Raw genomic sequence first — 19,724 nt, forward strand, 5'->3', positions numbered from 1 at the left:
CAGGTCACTGCCAGCCCATCCCCACCAGACATGTTTCACTGAGCTCTCCCTCCTCCCTGGAGCCCCAGCAGGAAGGTGATGGAGGTGGATGAGGTCAGTTCCTTACACTGATGTGCTGGGCCAGTGTGACCACCCGCTGGTTCATGCCCTTGATGCTCTGGCTGGACTGCAGGGGCTGGCACTGGGGGCCGTCGGGCTGCCGCAGGTGCTGCAGGTGGGCTTCAGGAGCCGAGCCCTTCAGTGAGCCTGGGGGGCACCAAGAACAGAGGAGCAGTGAGATGACATCTGTGTCCCCCTTCTTCAAACGCCATCCCAGCACTGGAGCACAGCCAGCCTGGGCTCTCCCATGCCAGGCCCTGTCCTCACCTTGCTGCTTCTGCCTCAGGTCATGTTCCCCGTGCCCCTTGTCTGTGTCCTGCAGCAGCTTGGCCCCTTTCTCATGGGACAGGCTGGGCGAGCTCACGGGACTCACTGCTTCCATCCGCTCGGGGCTGTAGCCTCCATGAAAGCCTGAGGAAATGGGAGGGAGTTAAAACCAGGAGCTCACTTATCTTCTCCTTAGCACTGCTGCACCATTGCCTGGGGGTGGAGTCACACGTTCAGCAAAGTGGAGGAAAAAAGAGAAGGAGGAAGACCTGGCAGGTCACACTGCAGGGCCACCTCCAACATCCAGCTGTGCTGATGGCTGCTGAGAAGAGGTGATGTCTCATTCCTGCAGAACTGGACACTCAGCAGCTCTTGGTGACAGCATGAGATCCAGGGACCAAATCCAACCTCTGCAGGTTCACAATTTGTTCCCCCATCTTCTCCACCCACTAAAAGCCCCACTATGCCTGGAGGGACAGCGATGTCCTGAGAATGGAGGTGGCTGCACAAGAGGTTTCCAAGTGCATTACAAAGCAACAGGCTGCTAGAAGGTGCCAGGACCAGACATGACTGAGGGGTGGGATGGGATGCAGCTCTTCTCCCCAGCCATGCTGCCATATCCTCTCCATCCCTGGGTTATGGGGAGCGGGACAGGAACTCCCAGTACTGATGGCCAAGGAAGCTGCTGCAACTTGAAGATGGGGTCCCACTGAATCCCCAAAAGCTGCTTGTTGTTTCTGCATGCTAGTGGGAGCTGGGATGAATGCTCTGAGTGAAGGTTGGTACCATCAATAACGACCCAGACCTTGAAATCCATCCCCCTCCCAGCAGTTTCTACTGGAATAACTAATCCCAGTGCTTTTGTGTGTTACACAAGATTCCCATTAGGTGGTTCTTGTGGTCTGCTCTGGAAACGGCTGCTGAGCACAGCTGGGCTGAGCGACCCCAGGACAGCCACAGTGCCCACCCTGGGCAGCACCCAGGACCCTGAGTGAGGTCACCTGGAGCCCAGGGACCCCATCCAAGCTGAGACTCACAAAGCCCTCAGAGACCCTGCAGCTCATGAGCAGGGAGGTGCTTGTCTGATGGCCAGCAGCCTTGTCACGCTCACAGTCCCAGTTCTCCGCTTTGCTCGTTTGATTTATTACCCACAACTGTTCCTTACAGACTGCCTGGGAATTTCTAAGGATGGGGAAATCAAAATTAGCAAATGGCTATTGTCTGTAAAAAGCAATACCAGGAACTGGACAGTATTTGCAAAACAGGACTTGCCAACTGGAAAAATTAGAAGAGGGTGGGAGAAGGGAAGATCGTTAAAACACACAAAAATAAATAGGTCTAAAATAACACAACGGCCAGAAAGCTGAGGGACAGGCACACTTGGGGAGCTGATGGAGCCAATATCCAAAATGTGCTAGTAAAAACAAGAAATAATGAAATAAAACGGGTGTCAGGCCACAGCTCTCTGCCCTCCAATTTCTGCCCATCCCTAATGGAGTTGCTGCTCAGCCAGCCCCTTACAAGAACACATTTGGTGCACGATAATCCCATCTATAAAGCTGGCCGCAGTCGTGGTGGTCTTACCGAGTGCTCGGAGCTCCTGCTCCTGCATGGAAAAGCGTTTACTTTGACTCTTTTCTCTGCTGTGCTGCTCGGAGCCCGAGGCTGCGTGCTGCTGGTCCAGAGGGTGGTGGTGCTGCTGGCTTTTCCCCTGTCCCCTGCCATAGTGATGAGAGGAACCAGCTCCGGAGGCGGGCAAAGGTCTCGACTCCATGGCTTTAATGGGCGAAGGCGACTGTTCGAGGTTGGCCCCACTGGGCAGCTTTGAGGTGTAGACGTTGTTGTTGTCAGTCTGGGCTCGCTCTGCCTTGGCCTCCCGGGCCCTGGAGGCCTCTTTCTGCAGGATGGCCGGGTCCAGAGGGGCCGGGTAGCTGTCACCAAGGGAGGAGCGCAGGGTGGAGGCCGAGGGGAAGGCGGCGGAGCGGATCGGCGACGTGGTAGTGGTGGAGGAGGATCTGCAGGGAAAATGAAGACAAGGCCAAGGTGAGAGGAGCACACGGAGAAAGGGAATGCTGACACCAGAGCCTTGGTTTTCAGCCTTCAGCTCAGGCCTCCTGAGCATATTGCTGGGCCACGCAGGGCCAGGAAGGAGGGCTTGGATGGAGCCTCCACCACAGTAACTGGCCACAGGTTATTGGGCTTGAATGAACTGACTGGAGAACATAAAACCCACGGACAGGTCACAGAGACCTTGATAACTCCACACCAGGTAATCTTCAGCAAGAGGAGCAATACCTGTATTTGGGCACAGGCACACTCCTACTTGCTCTCCTGGCAGCAGGAAAAGCAAAATAATTGGGGCACCAAAATGTGCCTCTCCCCATCATAACTTCCCTGAAAGCCCCAATCCTGCTCCCACTGAGACTGAAGGGAAAACAACCTCGTTCCTCTCTCTCAGAAGTGCTCATTAATTAGGTGCTGGTGCAGGCATCCAGGCAGGCTTTGGAAACCACGGTGGGGGGAACGTACCGTAGGACGGAAGGGGTGGGGGTCTCCGAGGAGATGATCTTCATGCTCGTGTTGTGGAGCACGCTGGGGCGCTGCTGGATGGTCTCGTGGGTGCGGGGTGAGACAGGAGAGTGCTGGTGGCTGTGAGAGTGGGAGGACGAACGGCTGCTGGACTGCTCTGTACCTGGGGAGAGCACAAGGAAGGGCTTCTTTAGCTCTCTGTCCGACAGCCCTCAGCCTACCTGCACCCAGCACGGGTCTCAGGGTGGAGGATGGACTCCTCCCCAGCCTACCTGGTCTCCAGATAGGTGCATGCTCCACTGTGGTGGAGGCTAGGATGGATTTTTCACGCTCCCTCTCTCGTTCCCGCTCCCGCTCCCGTTCCCGCTCGGATACCGACGATCCTGACTGTTTGGTCATGTGCGTGGGCCCTCCTGAAACCCAACCAAAAGGCAGTGAGAGGGCTGCAGACACAGCAATTCCCCCAGGGAGTGCTGCCTGCTCTTCACATCGCTGTGTCTGCAGAGCAGATAAGGAATGGCTCCATCCAAGGTCACCTGGAGCAGGACAGATGAGGGCAACCAGCACAACAAACCCCAGACAAACCATGGAATAACTGTCCTGGTGCCATCTCCAGGGTATGACCTTCCACAGAGCTGTCTGCTTTAGGGAAGAAGGGGCAAAAGCAAGGAAGCCCTCAACAAGTAGAAAGAGAGGGAATCAGTCCTTAAGTGAGAATTAATTTGGAGTCTCCCAAACCGTCCTGGCATGCCGAGCCCACGCCCTTGGATTGGTTACGAGCATCCCGCTCACTCATCTTCCCTCTGAAAAAACAACCTCCTGCATTACCTGGGGAGAGCGGGGAGCTGCTGTGCCGGCTGCCGAAGGTCTGGGGGGGTCCAGGGATGTAGGTGATGCGGTCCATGGTGGTGGCAGAGGTGCCAGGGGTAGGGGGCACAAGGACGGGCAGGTGTGGCACTTGGGACAGGTCGATGATGCCTGGAGAGGGAAGGGAGAGGACTGTCAGGACAACACCGAGCTGCTGCAGCTTGGCCGTGCTGGAGCTGGCAGCACCAGCCTCACCCAGCCTCCTCCTCCCATACAGCTCCCAAACCCCATTCCCAAACCCCTGGAATGCCGTGCTGGGAGGACCTGCTGCATAGTTGAGGGCGAGGGAGGGCTCCCGGGGCGACAGCCCGCGCAGCATGTCCGCCCGCTGCGCCATGGCCGTGGCTGCGGCGTTGTGGTGCATCTGCTGCGACGTGATGTAGTCGTTGATGATGGTCTGGCGGTTCTCCATGGCGGCCGTGTCCGGGTAGCCCCGGATGAGGTACGGGGGGTACAGGTGTGGGTACGTGGGGCTCGGAGCCAGATGCCTCGGCAGGTAGTAAGCAGCAGCTGGGAGAGAAAAGGATGCGCGGATGTGAAGCGCCGGAGACCTCAGGGTTTTGGAGGGCGAGGAGGAAAAGAACAGGCTGTGCCCCCAGCCAAGGTACCTGCTTCCAGCTGGATTCCCCTCGGGATGGCGGCGGGGTCGAAAGGCAGCGGGATGTGTCCTCGGTACAGATCGACGCCGCTGACGCCGCGGAGCAGGTGCTCGTACGGGGAGATGGGGTGGTGGTGGTCGGGCACAGGGGCGTGGGGAGACTTGGAGTTGGTGAGCTCTCTCGATGTGGGGGTGATCTTTCTGTCCTGGGACACTGGCTTCCCAGCAGTGATGCTCCCTGCAGAGAGCAGAAGGAAATGAGTCAGAGACTGAGCACTGCGGCCAAGCCGTGTCCCTGGGGGATGCCTCTGGCCAAGCATGTTCCACAGGGACAACTGCAGCTACCCTGAACTCGAGGGACCTTTCCCTCCTCTCTGCACTGCCATGCCCTGTTACACCACCAAGGTCGGGGTGGGCCAAGTTGCCCCTTGGGAGAGAGGCCTTTCCCAAATCATCCCTCCACACTGGGCAATCTGTGCATTCACCCTGGCTGCACAAACAGACAGGGGTGCAGCCCACGCTCTCCAGTACAAGGAGGTCGCTGCTGGTGTAAGTGAGAAGTGTGAACATCTCCCACCCAGTGTCCCAAGCTTTCCTGCCCACCTATGGAAAAAAGAGTGCTGTGGGCCACTGCTGGGACAGGGATGACACTTTTGAAACACCAATGGCCTCACCACGCTTGACCCAAGTCTCTCTTTGGTGCGGGTGAGGTGCCCTCACTTCAACAGTGTGAGCACCCCCAGGAAGGGCACTGAGCCCCAGTGTCCCTGGCAGCCACCCCAGTGCCATGAGTCAGCCGTGGGCGTGGGCTGCTGGGAAGAACGGGTTCAACAGGCACCTGCTGGGAACCCCCCGGGCAGGTGGGGTCAGCAGCCACCTCCCGTGCACCTCACCTGCTCGCTTGTTAGAAATTTTACCATCCAATAAAAGGTTTGCCAGGTACCTTCGTGCTGCCGTGGCGTGGACTCCCGTGTGGAGACCGGAGACCCTCTGTGCAAGTGGCTGCTGAAGGCCGTGCTGTGCCCTGCCTGGTGGTCCTCATAGCCCAGGGCACTTTGGTGGGGCTTGCCCGGCTCAGGTACAATCACAGGAGCCCCTCTGGCGATGGAGCCACCCGAGTTTGTCACAGGGCTTGGCCTGTTTTTCAGGCTCTCCTCGTAAGCTCTTTCCAGGTTCCTCGGGTCTTGGATGACATCCAGAGAGTGCACAGAGTGAAAAGTCCTGCCGGGACTGCCGATGATGGAGCGCACATCGTGCTTTTTGGTACTCGAGGAGGAAGAGCTGTCATACTTCAGTGGGGTACCCTGGGGACAGGAGGCAGAAGGGACATCAAAGGGGCCTGGAACAGGAGCCCAGTGACTGCATCCCACTGAGTTTCAACAGGACTCAGGATGCCTCATTCAGTGGGTCCATGCACAAAGTTTTCTCAGTCAAAGAGCCAACAGCCATGGGCAGAGAGGAGATAACCACTCAGCACAGGGCAGGGTGGAGGGCCCATCCTGCAAGTCTTGTTGTGCTCCAACAAGATGATGATGAGTCACTGCCGAAGGCTGGCTGTGCCCATCACGCCTCTCTCCTACACACACACTGTGAAATGGGACAGGACTGCAAGGTTCCATGGGAACCCTGCAAATATTTGGAGACCAACAGGAGATGGCATGCCATGTTTCATCCTAACCACTGGCCCTGCTGGGTTGCCACTTGCCCAAGAAGGGAGGAGACCAAGTTTATTTGCACCCAGAGTCACAAATGCCGAGGGCACTCTGTCCTTGAAAAGAGGCAAATGGGTCCTCTTTAGTTTACACCTCTAGATGGATCATTGCTTTCCTAACATTCCAGGGGTTCCCTGGGTTTTGTATTTATCTGCAGGGAAGGATTGATTATAGGATGGCTTGGATTGGAAGAGATCCCTTTGAAGGATGGGACAGGACAACCTATACCCAAGCAGAGAGTCAGTTCTTACCAGTGATGCAACACAAAGCTCTCTGCTCTCCTTTTAACTTGGGAATGGCTCCTGGGATCTGTGCAAGGGCAGCAGTCTGAGCAGGACTGGCCTCATCCACTGTTCACTCCACACTCACCTGCGTGATGGAACCTTCCTTCAGAGGTCTGGTCAGAGAGATGTCTGGGGTCCGCCTCAGCTCCTCCCGGGGAATCTCATGGATCGATCTTCCTGCTTCTTTCACCGTGGCTACCAGGTCTTCATGGGCTGATTTCATTTTCAGAGGAGTCAGATCGTGAGATCTGACCTTGTAGGCATCAGATAAGTCCCTTGGTGGAGTGTTTTCCCTCTTGAGCTGTTTGGCTTCTCTTCTGAGGTAGTCCTCATGGGCCTCCACATAGGACCGAGGTATTCCTGCAAACCCCAAGCAGATGATGGATGCAGAGGGAGACTCCCCAGGCAAACCCTGGACTCTCAGTCCCCATGCAGATACTCAGTTCTAGGGGGTCTCTAGTTAACACATGTAACTCAGGGACTGGTACCCAACTGAGCCCACAGAGCTACAACGCTAACGCAGCTGGTCCACCTCACATCTACCACCACTTCCTACACCCACTTCACACTAATTCCAACCTGCTTCATGCCAATCACTGTCACTTTTGTCCCTGACTTTGGCAGATTTTAGGTTGGCAGAAGCTGAGCGAGACTGAAAATCTCTTTGAGCACAAAGCAGGGGCTGCAAAGATCTGCAGCTGGACCTTGCCGTGCCCATCCCTGCTTCCTCCCATCCCACTCTGACAAAAAGAACACGGGGCCATGCAGGTGAGATGCTTCCCCAGCCCATGCCCATCTTGTGCTCGCAGGCTTTACCTTGTGTAATGGAGCCTCGCATGTGATGCTGCTCCTTTAGGTTGTGGGGACTGTGTCGGTCTGGAGGGATCGCTCGGCCCATGAGACCTAGACAAAGAGATCCAAGAGGGAAAGCTGGGCTGTGACACAGGAACTCATTTACAATGAATACATGACAGTGTTACCAGGGATGCCTGGGACTACAAGGATAAGTGCTAAAAATTTCTAAATTATTTATTTTTTTCCTTTTATCCAAATGTGCTGCCTTTTTTTTTTTTTTTTTTTTTAATTCCTGGAGCTGGTCTGTCAGGACAAACACTAAAGGCAAATAGGCCAGTCTACATGTCTACATTCTGTGTTTTTTTCCCGTGCTGGTCAGATCCTCTCCTGTTGAGATAACAGCTAATCACTGCCAGGACACTGGCACAGGAAGATGCACAGGTAGACAGGAGACAAGATGAGATCTAGAATAACACAGGTGAAAGGTTCCATCCAGACCCACCTTCAATGCTGGTAGATAAGGTATCACGGGCTGATAAGCCCCGGCTGATCCTGCCCTCCATCATATCATAGGTCCTCTTAGTTCCTGTGGTCTCATGGGAAGCTCCCGAGCTCCTGCTGTCTTCTTTGGGACACTGAGAAGCAGCAACTCCACCTGTGGGAGGGAACATCAAGAGGCATAGAAAGTCAGCACGGGCCAAGAGAGGGTGTTTACTGCTGTTTGTGTGCGTTGCTGAGGGGTCGGGTCCCATCCCAGCCGCTGTTACACAGTGCCAGGAACATCGCATGGAATTGGCTTCCAGGAAATTCAGCTGGTGTTTTCTCCCCTCCCTGCCTGCCTCAGACTCCAGCTCTGTGCCTCCCTCTTGGGTAGGAGCATCCACCCTGTCGTGTCCCATTCCCTCCCTCCCTGGTGAGGCCATTCTGTAGGACAGCCCTCAGCCAGTGGGAGCAGCTGCAGCTCCACTGAACTTGGCTCTTTGGGTCTGGGGAGTTTTGTTTTTTTTTCCCCTGTTTGTTTTGATTTTTGCTAGACACCTACTGTTTGGGATCTTGGCCAGCCTTAACATTTGCCGAGACACTCCCTGGGTGAGAAAATCAGGGAAAACGGAGGAGAAGCAAAGCTGGGAATGACTCCTTTGAAACAGCACTGAGCATACACAGGAACTGGGAGAGATGGTGCAAAGCAGGAGTGATGGAGTGAGCACTAGAGTGAGGAGAGACCCCTGGCTGCCCCCTGATCCAAAGCTGGACAGGTTCCCTGTGAACAAGCAGTGGACATCTGTCCTGAGCTACAGCCCCACCACCAGCATCACACCCATCCTGGGCAATGGGTGTGCAGTGAGCTGTGAATTCAGCAGCTTCTGATCCAGCTGAATGCCTCGGGTTTATGCCATGAGCTCCAAACAGGATGTCAGCTAGGAGAGACAAACGTCTCTGCCCATCACCCCTGGCCAGGCTGCCCTTGCCAAGGATTGCCAGTGCCCTGATCCTCCTCTTTGTGGGCAGAGAAGGTGGTTTATTAGAGAAATTAGAGAAAGCGGGGAAGTTAAAAAACATTCATTCTATTGTGGACAATCAGGAACAAAACTCCTCCTTGGCAAAACCAGTAATTAATAAAATGGGATTATTACAACTTCACACCCACTGCTGGCTTCCGCAATCAGCGCCCACTCAATCCACAAAGTGTTTGGGGCTGTGTGTGGGGAAACAAGAGGGGGTCCGTGCCTGAGCCTGTGCTTCAGCTCCGTTTGACAGGAGAAATCCGGGGGTGACATTCAGAATCAGCCAAGCACCCAAGTGCGGGTGATGTGCCTGCACCCTGTCATCAAGGCACATCTGCTGCCACCAGCCCTTGTGCAGGAGGGGACGTGCTCCCAGGCACCCTTTGTGCCACCGGGAAGCAGGGGGAGGGCGCGAGGGAGAAGAGAGACTAAACAGAAAGGAAACCATTCCAAACCCACGTCCCTCGCCTTGCAGAAGCCATCAGCAATCATATGCAGGATGAGAATAACCAATCTAGCACAATTCAGCTCACACATGCTACAGGATCTCGTCTCATTACAGCTCTTTTATTTTAAGCACCCTCATGACACTAAAGAATTTGCAATTTTTTTTCTGCTTGCCAAAATTCATAATCACCAACAGTTTCAGTTTTCTTATTTAATTTTTTTTTTTTTTAACTCTTCTGTTCCTGGGCTGCTCAGCCTTGCTGGGCTCTACAGGGGGAAAGAGAGAGGGAAGGCTGGCAAGGCTGCAGCAGCTCACAGGATCCCTGGAGACGTGATAAACGCTATCAAGCATGTAAAAGGCTGCTGGGGAGAGGAAGAAATTAATTCCTCATCTGTGTCCACGGGGGGTAGCACGAGAGGTGACGGACACAGGCTGCAGCCAAGGAGACTGGGGGTGACACAAACAACAGGGGAGAGAGTTTGGTCTGCAGCTCTGCCTTATTGCCTGGAGTGGGATCCCAGCTCTGGGCACGGGCAGCCCTCACTGCCAGGAGCCCTCCCCATCTCTCCCCGATGGAGCTATTTCTGATCAGCCTCGTTCGACCCCCAGCCTGGGCAGAGGTGATTAAAATAGCTTCTTGCACAAACAAGTCCTGAAACACTTCCTGGTCCAAGCCTTGCCAACTGTCCCAAAGGGCATCCAGACACAAGTCTTCCATGGTGACATTTCTTATCTGGGCTAGAGTTGACAGTGGAGCCGGGGGGACATGCTATGAGCCAGTTTCCATGTGGCAGGAGAGAGGCACAGCACAGAGCCCTGTCCTCAAAGGTCCCTGTGGTCCCAGGACACACACAAAGGTGACATCAGCTGGAGCGTGAGAGTTGTCCCCATGGCCTGACCTGAACCCTCTGCCTCCAGCCCCGGACAAGACAATTCAGCCCGTGATGAAACGAGCTGCCTACACTTGTGGGCACGAGGAAAGGGACTTCTGTGGGACACAGTGCCTGCAGCACTGCCCACAGAGCCCAGGCTGGAACGGATACTGTGCCCCAGGGATAGAGGCAGAGGGCTCAAGCAGCACAGCAACTTGCCAGAGACTCCCACTGAGGCAGCTGAGGTTGGAATCAGCTCCTTAGTCATCTCCAAACTCAGCTGAGAAGGGAGGTGACACACAAGGATGGCCATCCCTTTGTAGACCAAAGCACACATCAGTGCTTTACCCCAAGAGGATTCAGGGCTCCAGCACCTCTGAGTCGGCTCTTGCTGACTACAGGTGCAAGGCAGCAGGAGTCCAGCTCCACAACAGAAACTCCTGACCCTGCACACGGTGAAAGGCAAGAACGGAGCTGTTTCCAGCCCCACTGGAGAGCAACATCTGCTTATCTCCAACGGGAGGCACCGGGACACACAGAGCAGCTTTGATGTCCGGTGCTGGGAAGGGCTGAGCAGGCGCAGAGCAGGCAGGAGCAGCTGGTCACCACCTGCTGCACCACTAATGCAGCGAGGCACCGCAGGCAGTTTCTGAGGAAAAGCGTTCCCGTGCTGTGGGGGTGAGGCAGCAGCCACCACAGCCCCAGACAGGCTCCTTGTGGGATGCAGGAATGGCTTCACCACCTCCAACAGCTCGAGCTAAACTCACCAGACACTGAGGTTGGGCCCAGGAGGATTCCTGCAGGGCAGCCCCATGCTGGAAAAGCCTCACAGTGCCCAAGTCAAGGCAGGTGAGAATCTGACATCCAAATAAACCTTTATGCCAAACCGCCTGACTTGCCTCCATCTTGCAGGTTTTTGAGTCCACCTTGACACAAGAGTTTGGGAGTACTCTCGTAATGTTTTCAATCAGTCCAGCACAGGGTGCTAGGGATGAAGGTAACACCTTCCTATCTGGTCCTCTCCTCTTCCCTGGTTCCCAAAATTATTGCAACTCTGTCTGCCATCTCTAAGACAAGATAACCACACGGGACAGATGGACACAGGGTACCAGGGTGGGAAGGGAGAGAAATGTTGGAAGCAAAGACATGAGGCTGGCTTGTTGTTCTTTGCCAGCCTTCCCTCAAATAGCTCCCAAGTCCCAGCCACAGTGGCACAAACCCCTGGCATCTGCCCTAAAAAGGCAGAGAGGACTAGGACTTACCCTCGTAGGACAGCACGTGGCCTTTCTTCCCTTCGTAGATGACATGTCCTTTGGGCACGGCATCCTCCCTCGCCTTCTCTGCTCTGCTGGGGCTGTCTTCTCCAATTATCCTGGTAATGGTTCCTTTGTACAGCACTTCTGCCGGGGTGCCCTTGGAAAGCCACCAAGATCCATATTTAACAGTGTCACAAGCAATTAAGCAAACGCCGTGCGGGGACAGGCTGTTCCTCGCGGGAAGCCGAGCGCAGGGAGCACACCCGGCCTCCGCTTCCTGGCGCAGCCAACAGCCAGGGACTCGCAGCTTAATTATTGATGAGAACGATAACGAGGAGCGGTAAAAAGGTACGTGATCTGCGTGAGGCTGCTGGGAAGAGGCAGGGGATGAGGAGAGCACAAACCTCCAAAACAGCAGCTCTCACCCAGCGTGTTTGGGAGTAAGCTACCTGCCCTGCTCGCTCTCCCCAGGTTTAGGGGACAAGGCTGGTGCTGCCACGGGGACACCTTAGTGACAGCAGGCACTGCTCCAGCATTAGCTTGTTCCCTGCAGCCTATTTCCCCGGCTTGGCACGGGAGCCACAGAGATGTCCTGCCCACCCAGGCACATCTGCTGGCAGCAGTGTGACCTTCAGTGAGCTGCCTGCGTGCGGGAGCTGGCGGCTGGCGGCGCGCCCGGGCGACAACGAAACCGGTCCCGGAGCAGGTCGGGGAGCAGAGCCTGCCTCAGCTCTCCAACAGGAACAGCAGCAGGCTCCCCACACACACACCAGTGTGAACTGAAACCTCTCCTTTGCCACAGACAGCTCACAGCACCCGCCTCCTGAATCCCCTTCAAAACACACGGAGATGGATGTCCCTGAGGAGTCACTGGTGATTAACATCCTTCTGCCACTGTAACCTGTCGGTGACAGTCCCCCTTCCCCATCTCTGGGAAGGCACAGTGATGCTGTCAGAGTGACACTCCTGACTGACACCTGCCTACTCAGCTCCTTTAACCCAAGCAAGCCCTGGGACTGCTGCCTGCCTGGGGAAAGCTTTGGGGACGTGATGCCCTCGCCAGCTTTGCTGGTGCTCCCAGTTTGTGCCACTCAGGCTCTTTCCCCACTCCTGCCTGGGGGTGACCCTGCTCTTTACCAAGCCCTCAGAGTAGCAGCAGTCCTCAAAAGCCAGGACATGGCAGCGTGTGGGTTCAGTCCTCTGGTCATTCACCCTTGCAGTGGATCTGGGCACCTGGTAATGGCTCTCCCAGCCCCAGGTAAGTCACCTCCCTTCTGCAGACACGCTCCAAGGGGATGTGAAACAAGTGATGACAGATGGCTTCAGAGCAGAGAGCATATATTCAAGATCTGCTTCCTGTGAACTGGATGACTAATCTGAGATCAAGTATCAGCTCTGGTACCAGGAGCTACTGCCAGAACAGGGGGCTCCTTCTCCCCAGCAGAAGCAGAGGGATGCAGGCTGCTGGGCCAGCAGGAGACAGGCAATGCCCTGGGTCTGGGCTTGCTACCTTAATCCCAAACCAAACAAAGGAATCTGGATGCATTCGTTAGCTGGCTGGATTCATTAATTGGATGCATAACAGCGTCTCACCAAACTCTGCTCATCTCCTGAATTGGCACATGGTGCTCAAGGTCCTTCACACCCACCCACTGCTGCCCACAGCTGCTGCAGGAGCATCTGAGAGGATGGAGCAAGTGTTTGCTCTGATGGGTTATTTACAGCCCCTGAGCACCCACTCCTGGCAGTTGTTGGACACAAGGCACCAGACAAGCCAAACCTTTGCCCTGGGCCAGGATTCAGGATCAGGTCCCCAGGGCCAAAGTGAACGTGGTCATCCTCCTTGAAGAAAGGAGGCAAAAACTGGAGCCTGAATGTCTTTAAATATCTGAATGATGGCCAGATAAAATCCCCATGGGTAACAGATTTTTTTTTTTTTTAATGCTCTCCGCTCTGCTACCAAATGAGCAATAACTCACACTGCAAGAAACTATCGCCCGCTTGCCAGCTGCTCTTCTGAAGATGGATGGTGGAGATTAAGGCCAAAGTATCTTCCTGCTGAAGAGCCTTTGGGCAGGACCCCCAGCACAGCATGCTCAGCCCTGGCAGCAGCTCCTGCTACCTCACCTGCCCCTCACAGCCTCCTCCCTGCTCCACCTGGCCTGGGCCCTCCACCCACCTCCTTTGCTCTGCTCCACTTTCTTGCCCTGGCAAGATGATCTTGCCAGAGCTATTTACAGCTGCTTTTGCCTCTGTTTTTGATAGCTACAAAAGGCAAAGCAAGGTTTAAAGGTGTTTGTAAGGCTGCACTGCTGTTTGTTGGGCTCTGCTCTTCTGCAGTCCTCACTCGTGGGACACCACTCACACCATCCCAAGTGGGGGCTCTTTGCAGACCTCTCTGAGGGGCTCCACGGAGTGGGAGCATCACAGAGCCCTGCCCTGCACACCCAGTGTGCCCCACAAACCCCAGGGCCCATGTCCAGCACCCAGGGGAGACAAGGGACCTACATGTGTGATGGACCCTCGGTAGGTGATGGGCGACTCCGGAGGGGGTCTGGATGTGGGTGTTCCTTTGGTGATGCTTCCTCCCGAGGCAGAGCTGAGGGAAGTACCTGTAGGACACAAAACCTGTGAGCTGGTGGCCAGATTTGCTGTCCAGCAGAAAACCTGCAGGGCTGAGACTACGAAGGGCAGGATTTGACCCAGTCTCTAGCAAGCTGTGGTACTGGAGGGGACACCCTCAGTGTTCAACCCCAAGCCTTGCAAAACCCTTTGTACCAAGTCTCTTGAGAAAGTCCCCCCTGAGTGAATGTGGGGTGGAGAGGAGGTAAAATATAGGTATTTCTGAGGTTATCAGCTCCCTGCTGTGGATGTGGCCAGGCAGATTTATGAGCCTGGGAGAAAGCACAGCCTGGCTCAGCCTCTCCTGATGTGATCAGAGCAGAACTGTGGTGAGATGCAGCTCAGGGTGGCTTGAGTTCATTCACAGAGATCTGTTCTGGGTTGGAGCCAGCCCACCACACTCAGGCTCCCAACTTGTCTTACTGGGGGGGTTCACAAACCAGAACATGCACTAAAAAGCAAAACCTTTACATTTACTTTCTTCTGCCTGGTTAATGGGGAAAGAAACCCGTAAGGGCTGTATTTAACCAAAATGGGGTCCCTGTCCAGCTACAGCAGCAACAAAGAAGAGCATGAAAATACCAATAAATGTAATTTAAACAGGTCTTGCTTTGTCTTAAGCAACAGATTTTCAGGTGCCTCTTGAACACAAAACGTCCACCAGAATCGATGCCTGAGGCCTTGATTTGGGGAGGTAGAGAAAAGGGACAAAGAGAACCCTTTGGCTGGGCACAATTCCAGGAGTCCAACGTGAGTTCACTGGGCAGCTGCAGCCAGTGTGGCAGCATCCAGCATCCAGCATCCCTCCCCTCCCCACAGCTGAGCCTCCTGCTCCGGGTGCTCACCCCGCAGGATGGAGCCCTCCTGGGATGGCTGCAGAACCAGACTTTCTGGCTGGCTTGCCTGGCTTCTAGGAGAAAGTTGTTCCTGCTTTACTCCAGGAAAAGGCACTGGAAAACATAAACCATGTATCAGCACAGGTGCAGGACACCAGGCCACAGTCCTTGGCTGTGCCAGCCCGGAGGCAGCACCTCCTCGGTATTTTTGCCATTCCCAGATCTTTGGGAGGGGCTTCCTCAGGGTGGTGAATACACAAACACCATCGAGAAAAGCCAGATGCTTTGCCTTGGCACTGCCCACACTGGGCCCAGAGCTGACACTGAAAACCCTGTGCTGGTTTGTAACAGAACCCACACACAGTGGGAAACAGAGCTCATATCCCTCCTCCCCAGGCTTGATCCCTCACCCATTCCCTCCCGCTGTTAAGAAAAGCTTCCAAATCTGCAGACTAAACACTTTCTTTGTTCACTTCAGGCCATTTACTCTTTATCCTACCAGTCTGGGGAGCAACAATATATTTCCTTCCTTCGATCACAGTATTAGCTGGAGAGTATTTATAGGCTGGGAAGTGTCCCTGACCGAGTTGTTGCTTTCCTACACTGCACAAATTTAGCTCCCTGTGTCTCTGCTCCCCTGATGGACTAATCCTTTCATCCTCTTAGCAGTTCTCTCTGTGCTCCCTTGCTGTGCCCTGTACTCCTCCTTTCCCCTACGCTTCTGGCAAGCTCGTTCCCTCCTGCTCTCAGAGTAGCTGTGAGAAACAACTTGTCTCCCAGTTCCTTACCCAGTTTCTTGGGATCCATGGTTAGTGGCAGGCCCATGGTGATGGAACCAACGGGGACCTTGGCGTGCTCGGGGCTGTAGGGTGTGTGGAGCTGGATGGGCAGTCCCTGTGGGGCAAGAGGAGAGGTCAGGAGCAACTGATGGTCCCTGCGAGGCATCTCCACTGCTCACATCTATCCACAGCCTACCTGGGAAATGGATCCGACGGATCTCTCCAGCACGGAGGGGTGCTTGGTGGAGGAGATGAGGGGAGGAGGGTTGGAGATGCTGGCTAGTCTCTGCAGCCCTGAGCGAGAGCTCTCATGCAGGTTCAGTGGGATGGGGTGTCCTGTGAGGAGAACACAAACTGAGTGAGACTGAGGGCAGGCAGAGCAGCTGCAGCCACAGGAGAGCCCAGGGGCACGGGAGGGAGCAGGGGCTGGATGGATGCAGTGACCTGGCCAGCTGTGAGCCTGCACCACGCTCCAAGCCACACGGTCGTTTTGGAAAGGACTGGAAGAGTTGAAATTACTGCCTTGTCCCCTCTGCAGCCAGAGGATGAGCTGTGCCCAACCTGTCTGCCCTCCAGCCAGAAAGGACAACACAGTGAGGGATAAAACCTGCCTGACTTTGCACCCACACTGCCTTGTGACACATCCCTACACCTGCCCCAGCCAGAGCTGACCACCCTGAGACCTTCAAATAGTCCAACCTGTGATCCAGGCTGTAAGCACAGCCTCTGTGCTCAGCCCTACATCAGGCAGGGCACACTCCACACAGCCAGTGGGTTTTACTTGCCTGGTGGGTTATACTGGAACAAGTGGGGCTCCGCCTGGGGAGAAGTTTTGATCACATCCCGGGGGTAGGACAGGACAGGGGGCCAGCACGAGGCAGCCATCGACTCGGCACTCAGCTTCTGAGCCTCTGCAATGGCTGAGAAATGCACGGACTTTTCTGCAAAGGACACAGAGAGAAAGTGTGTGGTCAGTGGCCAACATGAGCGAGGGGTCCCTGTGAGCACAGGCAGGGAAGCAAGAGCCAGCTCCAAGCACAGAAGATGGCTTCAGTTCAGTCCAACTTGGTCACGAGGTGAGGGTTGAATTCCCCAACAAAGCTAAAAGGAAAAAGTTCAGTGTCACTGCCTGGATTTGACAGCATTTATTTTACTCAGATTTAAAGTGCAGTGGGATGTCTGTGTCGGGGACTCTGCTGGTGCTCACTGCCTGCAGGAAGCTCCGTGGACCTGGTGCCATCCCACCTCACCCAGGAGAGATGGCATTTGGCACACAGCTAGTCACAGAGCCCAGCTCCTTGCCAGGATTTGGCCATTAGTGAATTGCTCCTGGGCAGCTCCTGCCTGTGCCCACAGCTCCACATCATCCCAGCATGGCAGGGCTGGAGGATTAATGATGCTGCTGCCAAATCCTTCCCTGAGGTTAAAGCCAAGGAGCAGCACTGTTGGCATCCCTCTGGTGCATGGGGGACAACCAGAGGGCACCAACTTGCTGCTGACCACACTGTGGTCACCACACGAGGTACCTGGACCACTACAATGCCAGCACACCAGGGACAGGCTCATGCCCACATCACGCAGAGATGTGAAACCTCAGCTGCTCTTAAAGGCTGGTTCCTGGCTATAAACCATCTGTAGGCTGTGGGAAGGGGCCAGAAATAATGGCATCAGTTTCTCAGACAGCAAGAGCATAACACACTGATGTTCTCTGAACACCTGGGGACAAGCCTGCTGCTCGAGACTGTCAAAGGCAAACGAAGATGGAGATGGGCTCTGTGGAACAACCAAATGAGGAAAGCTCACTGGTCCTCTGTGAGGCACAGGCTGTGGGCAGGAAAGCTTCCCAAAATTAGCTGGTTCAGGGCATCCTGGATACCAGGCTGGGTTCATCCTGGCTATAAAAAGGCTGATGGGAGGCCAAGAAGAGCTTAATGACGGAGGAGCTGTGCTGGGGACACCTGAACCCTGCCATGTGCTGAAAGATGCTGAGGAAAAGAGAGGCTTCATCTGCACCAGCTCTATGCCAAATGCATCCTCACGCTTGGCTAAGCAGACGGATGAGACAGCCTTTTCTGGATGGATTAGTGGCAGGTTTGGTAGGATTTGCTTGTAATCAATAAACACTTCATTTTGCACTGCCCTTCCTCCCCAGATCCACCTTTGTAACATTCACATAGCCCAGAAATTAGAAACTGGGCAGTAAACAATAGCAATCACAAATGAACCCAGCCTTTAACCATCAATTTTTGATAAAAATAGATGCTCAATCCTGCTAAGCCTAATAATAGGGCAAGTAGATTATCAGAGGCCCAATTTAATGAGGCTTTACTACATTATCGTTATTAATGCTCAGTGTACTCAGAAGCTGGGAGATTATTCTTGTCCGCTTCAGTGAGAGAAGAAATCCATTCTGGGCACACAGAGGTGTGCAGGCACTCACATCTCTGCAGCCTGGTGGGACCAGACTTGGGCGGTGGCCTCTTCTGTGTCCCCACTCAGGATCCCTTCATCCTGCCAATTCAGGGGAATCCAGGCACATCCTCCTCACTGATGGAGAGTCTCTGGCACACTCACACTCCCCGATCTTCTCCCCTTCAGCTCGGCCCCTTTCAGCTCTGCTCGTGTGGGGGCAAACAGTGCTGGGATGTCCCAGCTGAAGACGCTCCCTGACGCCAAGGCACTGTCAGCCAAGGCTATGTGCACCCTGGATGGCTCTCGGAGAGCCTCATCCTCCTCCCCTCCTCGTGGGAGCCGTCCCCTCCCCTGCAAGCCTCTCCAGCCTGTGAAATGTGGCCAGTTCCTAATTGCCCCCGCATTAGAGGGTGGCTATAACTCAGCCAGCTTTTGATAAAATAGCACTTACACGGGGAAGAGAGAGTTCCTATTACCGTTTATCAAGTCCCTGGAATGGGAGCGAAGGAGTCAGAGTTTATACGATCCGTCATCCAAATTAATGCTCTTGGCTCCCCGTCGCCTACAAAGGCCAAATGAAACACAACTAAATCAACGCAAAACACACCGCCGGCGCTCCGACCGCCGAGCGATAACCCGAGATACGCCCGACGGCAGCTCGGCGCTGGGGAAAGGGACCCGTCTGCCTGTCGCTGAGATCCAGGCAGGGCCGCCCTGCCTCTGCCCAGCCCCGTGAGCAGCAGCTCCTCTTGGAAGGCAGGGCAGTGCTGGGGAAGGTACAGGCTGGCTGGCCACCCTCCAAGGCGAATCGGCCCCAGGCAGCAGCTGCGAGGCGGCCAACGCCTCGGCCAGGATGTGTGCAGGACTCGGCTTTGAAGCGGATCCAGAGCGGCGTGAAGGATGTTGATCTCCGGAGCGGTTGCAGGAGTTCGAGTTATGGAGCCAGGGAGGAACAGGAGTACCTGCTCTGGTGGAGCCAGCCCCTTGCTGAGAGGTGGCACGGGGCTGCTCTCCAGAGGGCTCTGCAGGCTGTGCTGGACTCTCCCTTTTAACTCCAAGCCATGTGGCAGCACGATGTCTGCAGGCTGGATGCTTGCCACTTCACTGGGATGCCTCGGAGAGCGAGGGAGGGAAGGGATGCACACAGATTTGCCAGGACTATCTGGCTATCTCCCTTCTAACCCCTGACCCACAGCCAGGATGTGTTCCAAGAGACAGAGACAGAACTGAGACAGTGCCTGAGTCCATACTTGTGCTGAAACCAGGGCTTTGGAGGAGTTGATTTCTCCCCTTGAGGAGACTCATCACAAACCTGCTGCTTTATAAAAGGGAGATGCGTTCCCATCGTGAACAGGGGAGACCAGCCTAAGTCTCCCTAGGGTCCACAGGCATTCCAGACCCACTGTGGCACCCAGCACAGATGCACAACCACACAGGGCTTGGAGAGCACACAGCTGGAGCCCAAGACCTGCTGAAATGTTTGCAGGGATACAGGGAGGCATAATTACTTTCATTAACATGAAAGATTCAGAGCTGTACGGAAGAGAGAATAAAGTGCTCCATATCATTAGTGCTTCACAGAGAACAAAGCAACAAAAGATCCACCTGGATAACAGATCCTTGTGTTTGATAATGGTGCCAGCAGGCCGCAGAGTGGAGTGGGTGACTTCAACCCCCTCTTGTACCTCATACCCACTGATCTGCCTCACCTCCTCATCCTCCTGCGGCCAGGGGAAAGCTGGAGCTGCAGCACTGGGACACAGGCAATGCTCAGCTCCAGGCTGGAGTGCTGGCTGTGGCACCCAGCTCACAAGGAAGCTGAGCAGTGCAGCACCAGATCTGC

General features: G+C 55.0%; 1 protein-coding gene across 1 annotated transcript in view; it reads right to left on the reverse strand.

Moving 5' to 3' along the window:
* Positions 1-19,724, reverse strand: part of NCOR2 (nuclear receptor corepressor 2) — a 176,172-nt gene that overhangs the window by 10,046 nt on the left and 146,402 nt on the right. The window contains exons 23-40 of the mRNA XM_066331748.1: positions 16,255-16,410; positions 15,666-15,805; positions 15,479-15,584; positions 14,700-14,804; positions 13,741-13,844; positions 11,239-11,389; positions 7,654-7,806; positions 7,173-7,259; positions 6,442-6,716; positions 5,304-5,664; positions 4,371-4,598; positions 4,027-4,272; positions 3,724-3,873; positions 3,168-3,308; positions 2,896-3,058; positions 1,951-2,381; positions 367-510; positions 107-246 (exon numbers count right to left, since the gene is read on the reverse strand). Of these exons, the coding sequence (XP_066187845.1) occupies positions 107-246; positions 367-510; positions 1,951-2,381; positions 2,896-3,058; positions 3,168-3,308; positions 3,724-3,873; positions 4,027-4,272; positions 4,371-4,598; positions 5,304-5,664; positions 6,442-6,716; positions 7,173-7,259; positions 7,654-7,806; positions 11,239-11,389; positions 13,741-13,844; positions 14,700-14,804; positions 15,479-15,584; positions 15,666-15,805; positions 16,255-16,410 (3,281 nt within the window). The remainder of the gene's footprint in view (positions 1-106; positions 247-366; positions 511-1,950; positions 2,382-2,895; positions 3,059-3,167; positions 3,309-3,723; positions 3,874-4,026; positions 4,273-4,370; positions 4,599-5,303; positions 5,665-6,441; positions 6,717-7,172; positions 7,260-7,653; positions 7,807-11,238; positions 11,390-13,740; positions 13,845-14,699; positions 14,805-15,478; positions 15,585-15,665; positions 15,806-16,254; positions 16,411-19,724) is intronic.

Source organism: Sylvia atricapilla, chromosome 17 (assembly GCF_009819655.1).
Source record: "Sylvia atricapilla isolate bSylAtr1 chromosome 17, bSylAtr1.pri, whole genome shotgun sequence".
Lineage (NCBI taxonomy): Eukaryota > Metazoa > Chordata > Aves > Passeriformes > Sylviidae > Sylvia > Sylvia atricapilla.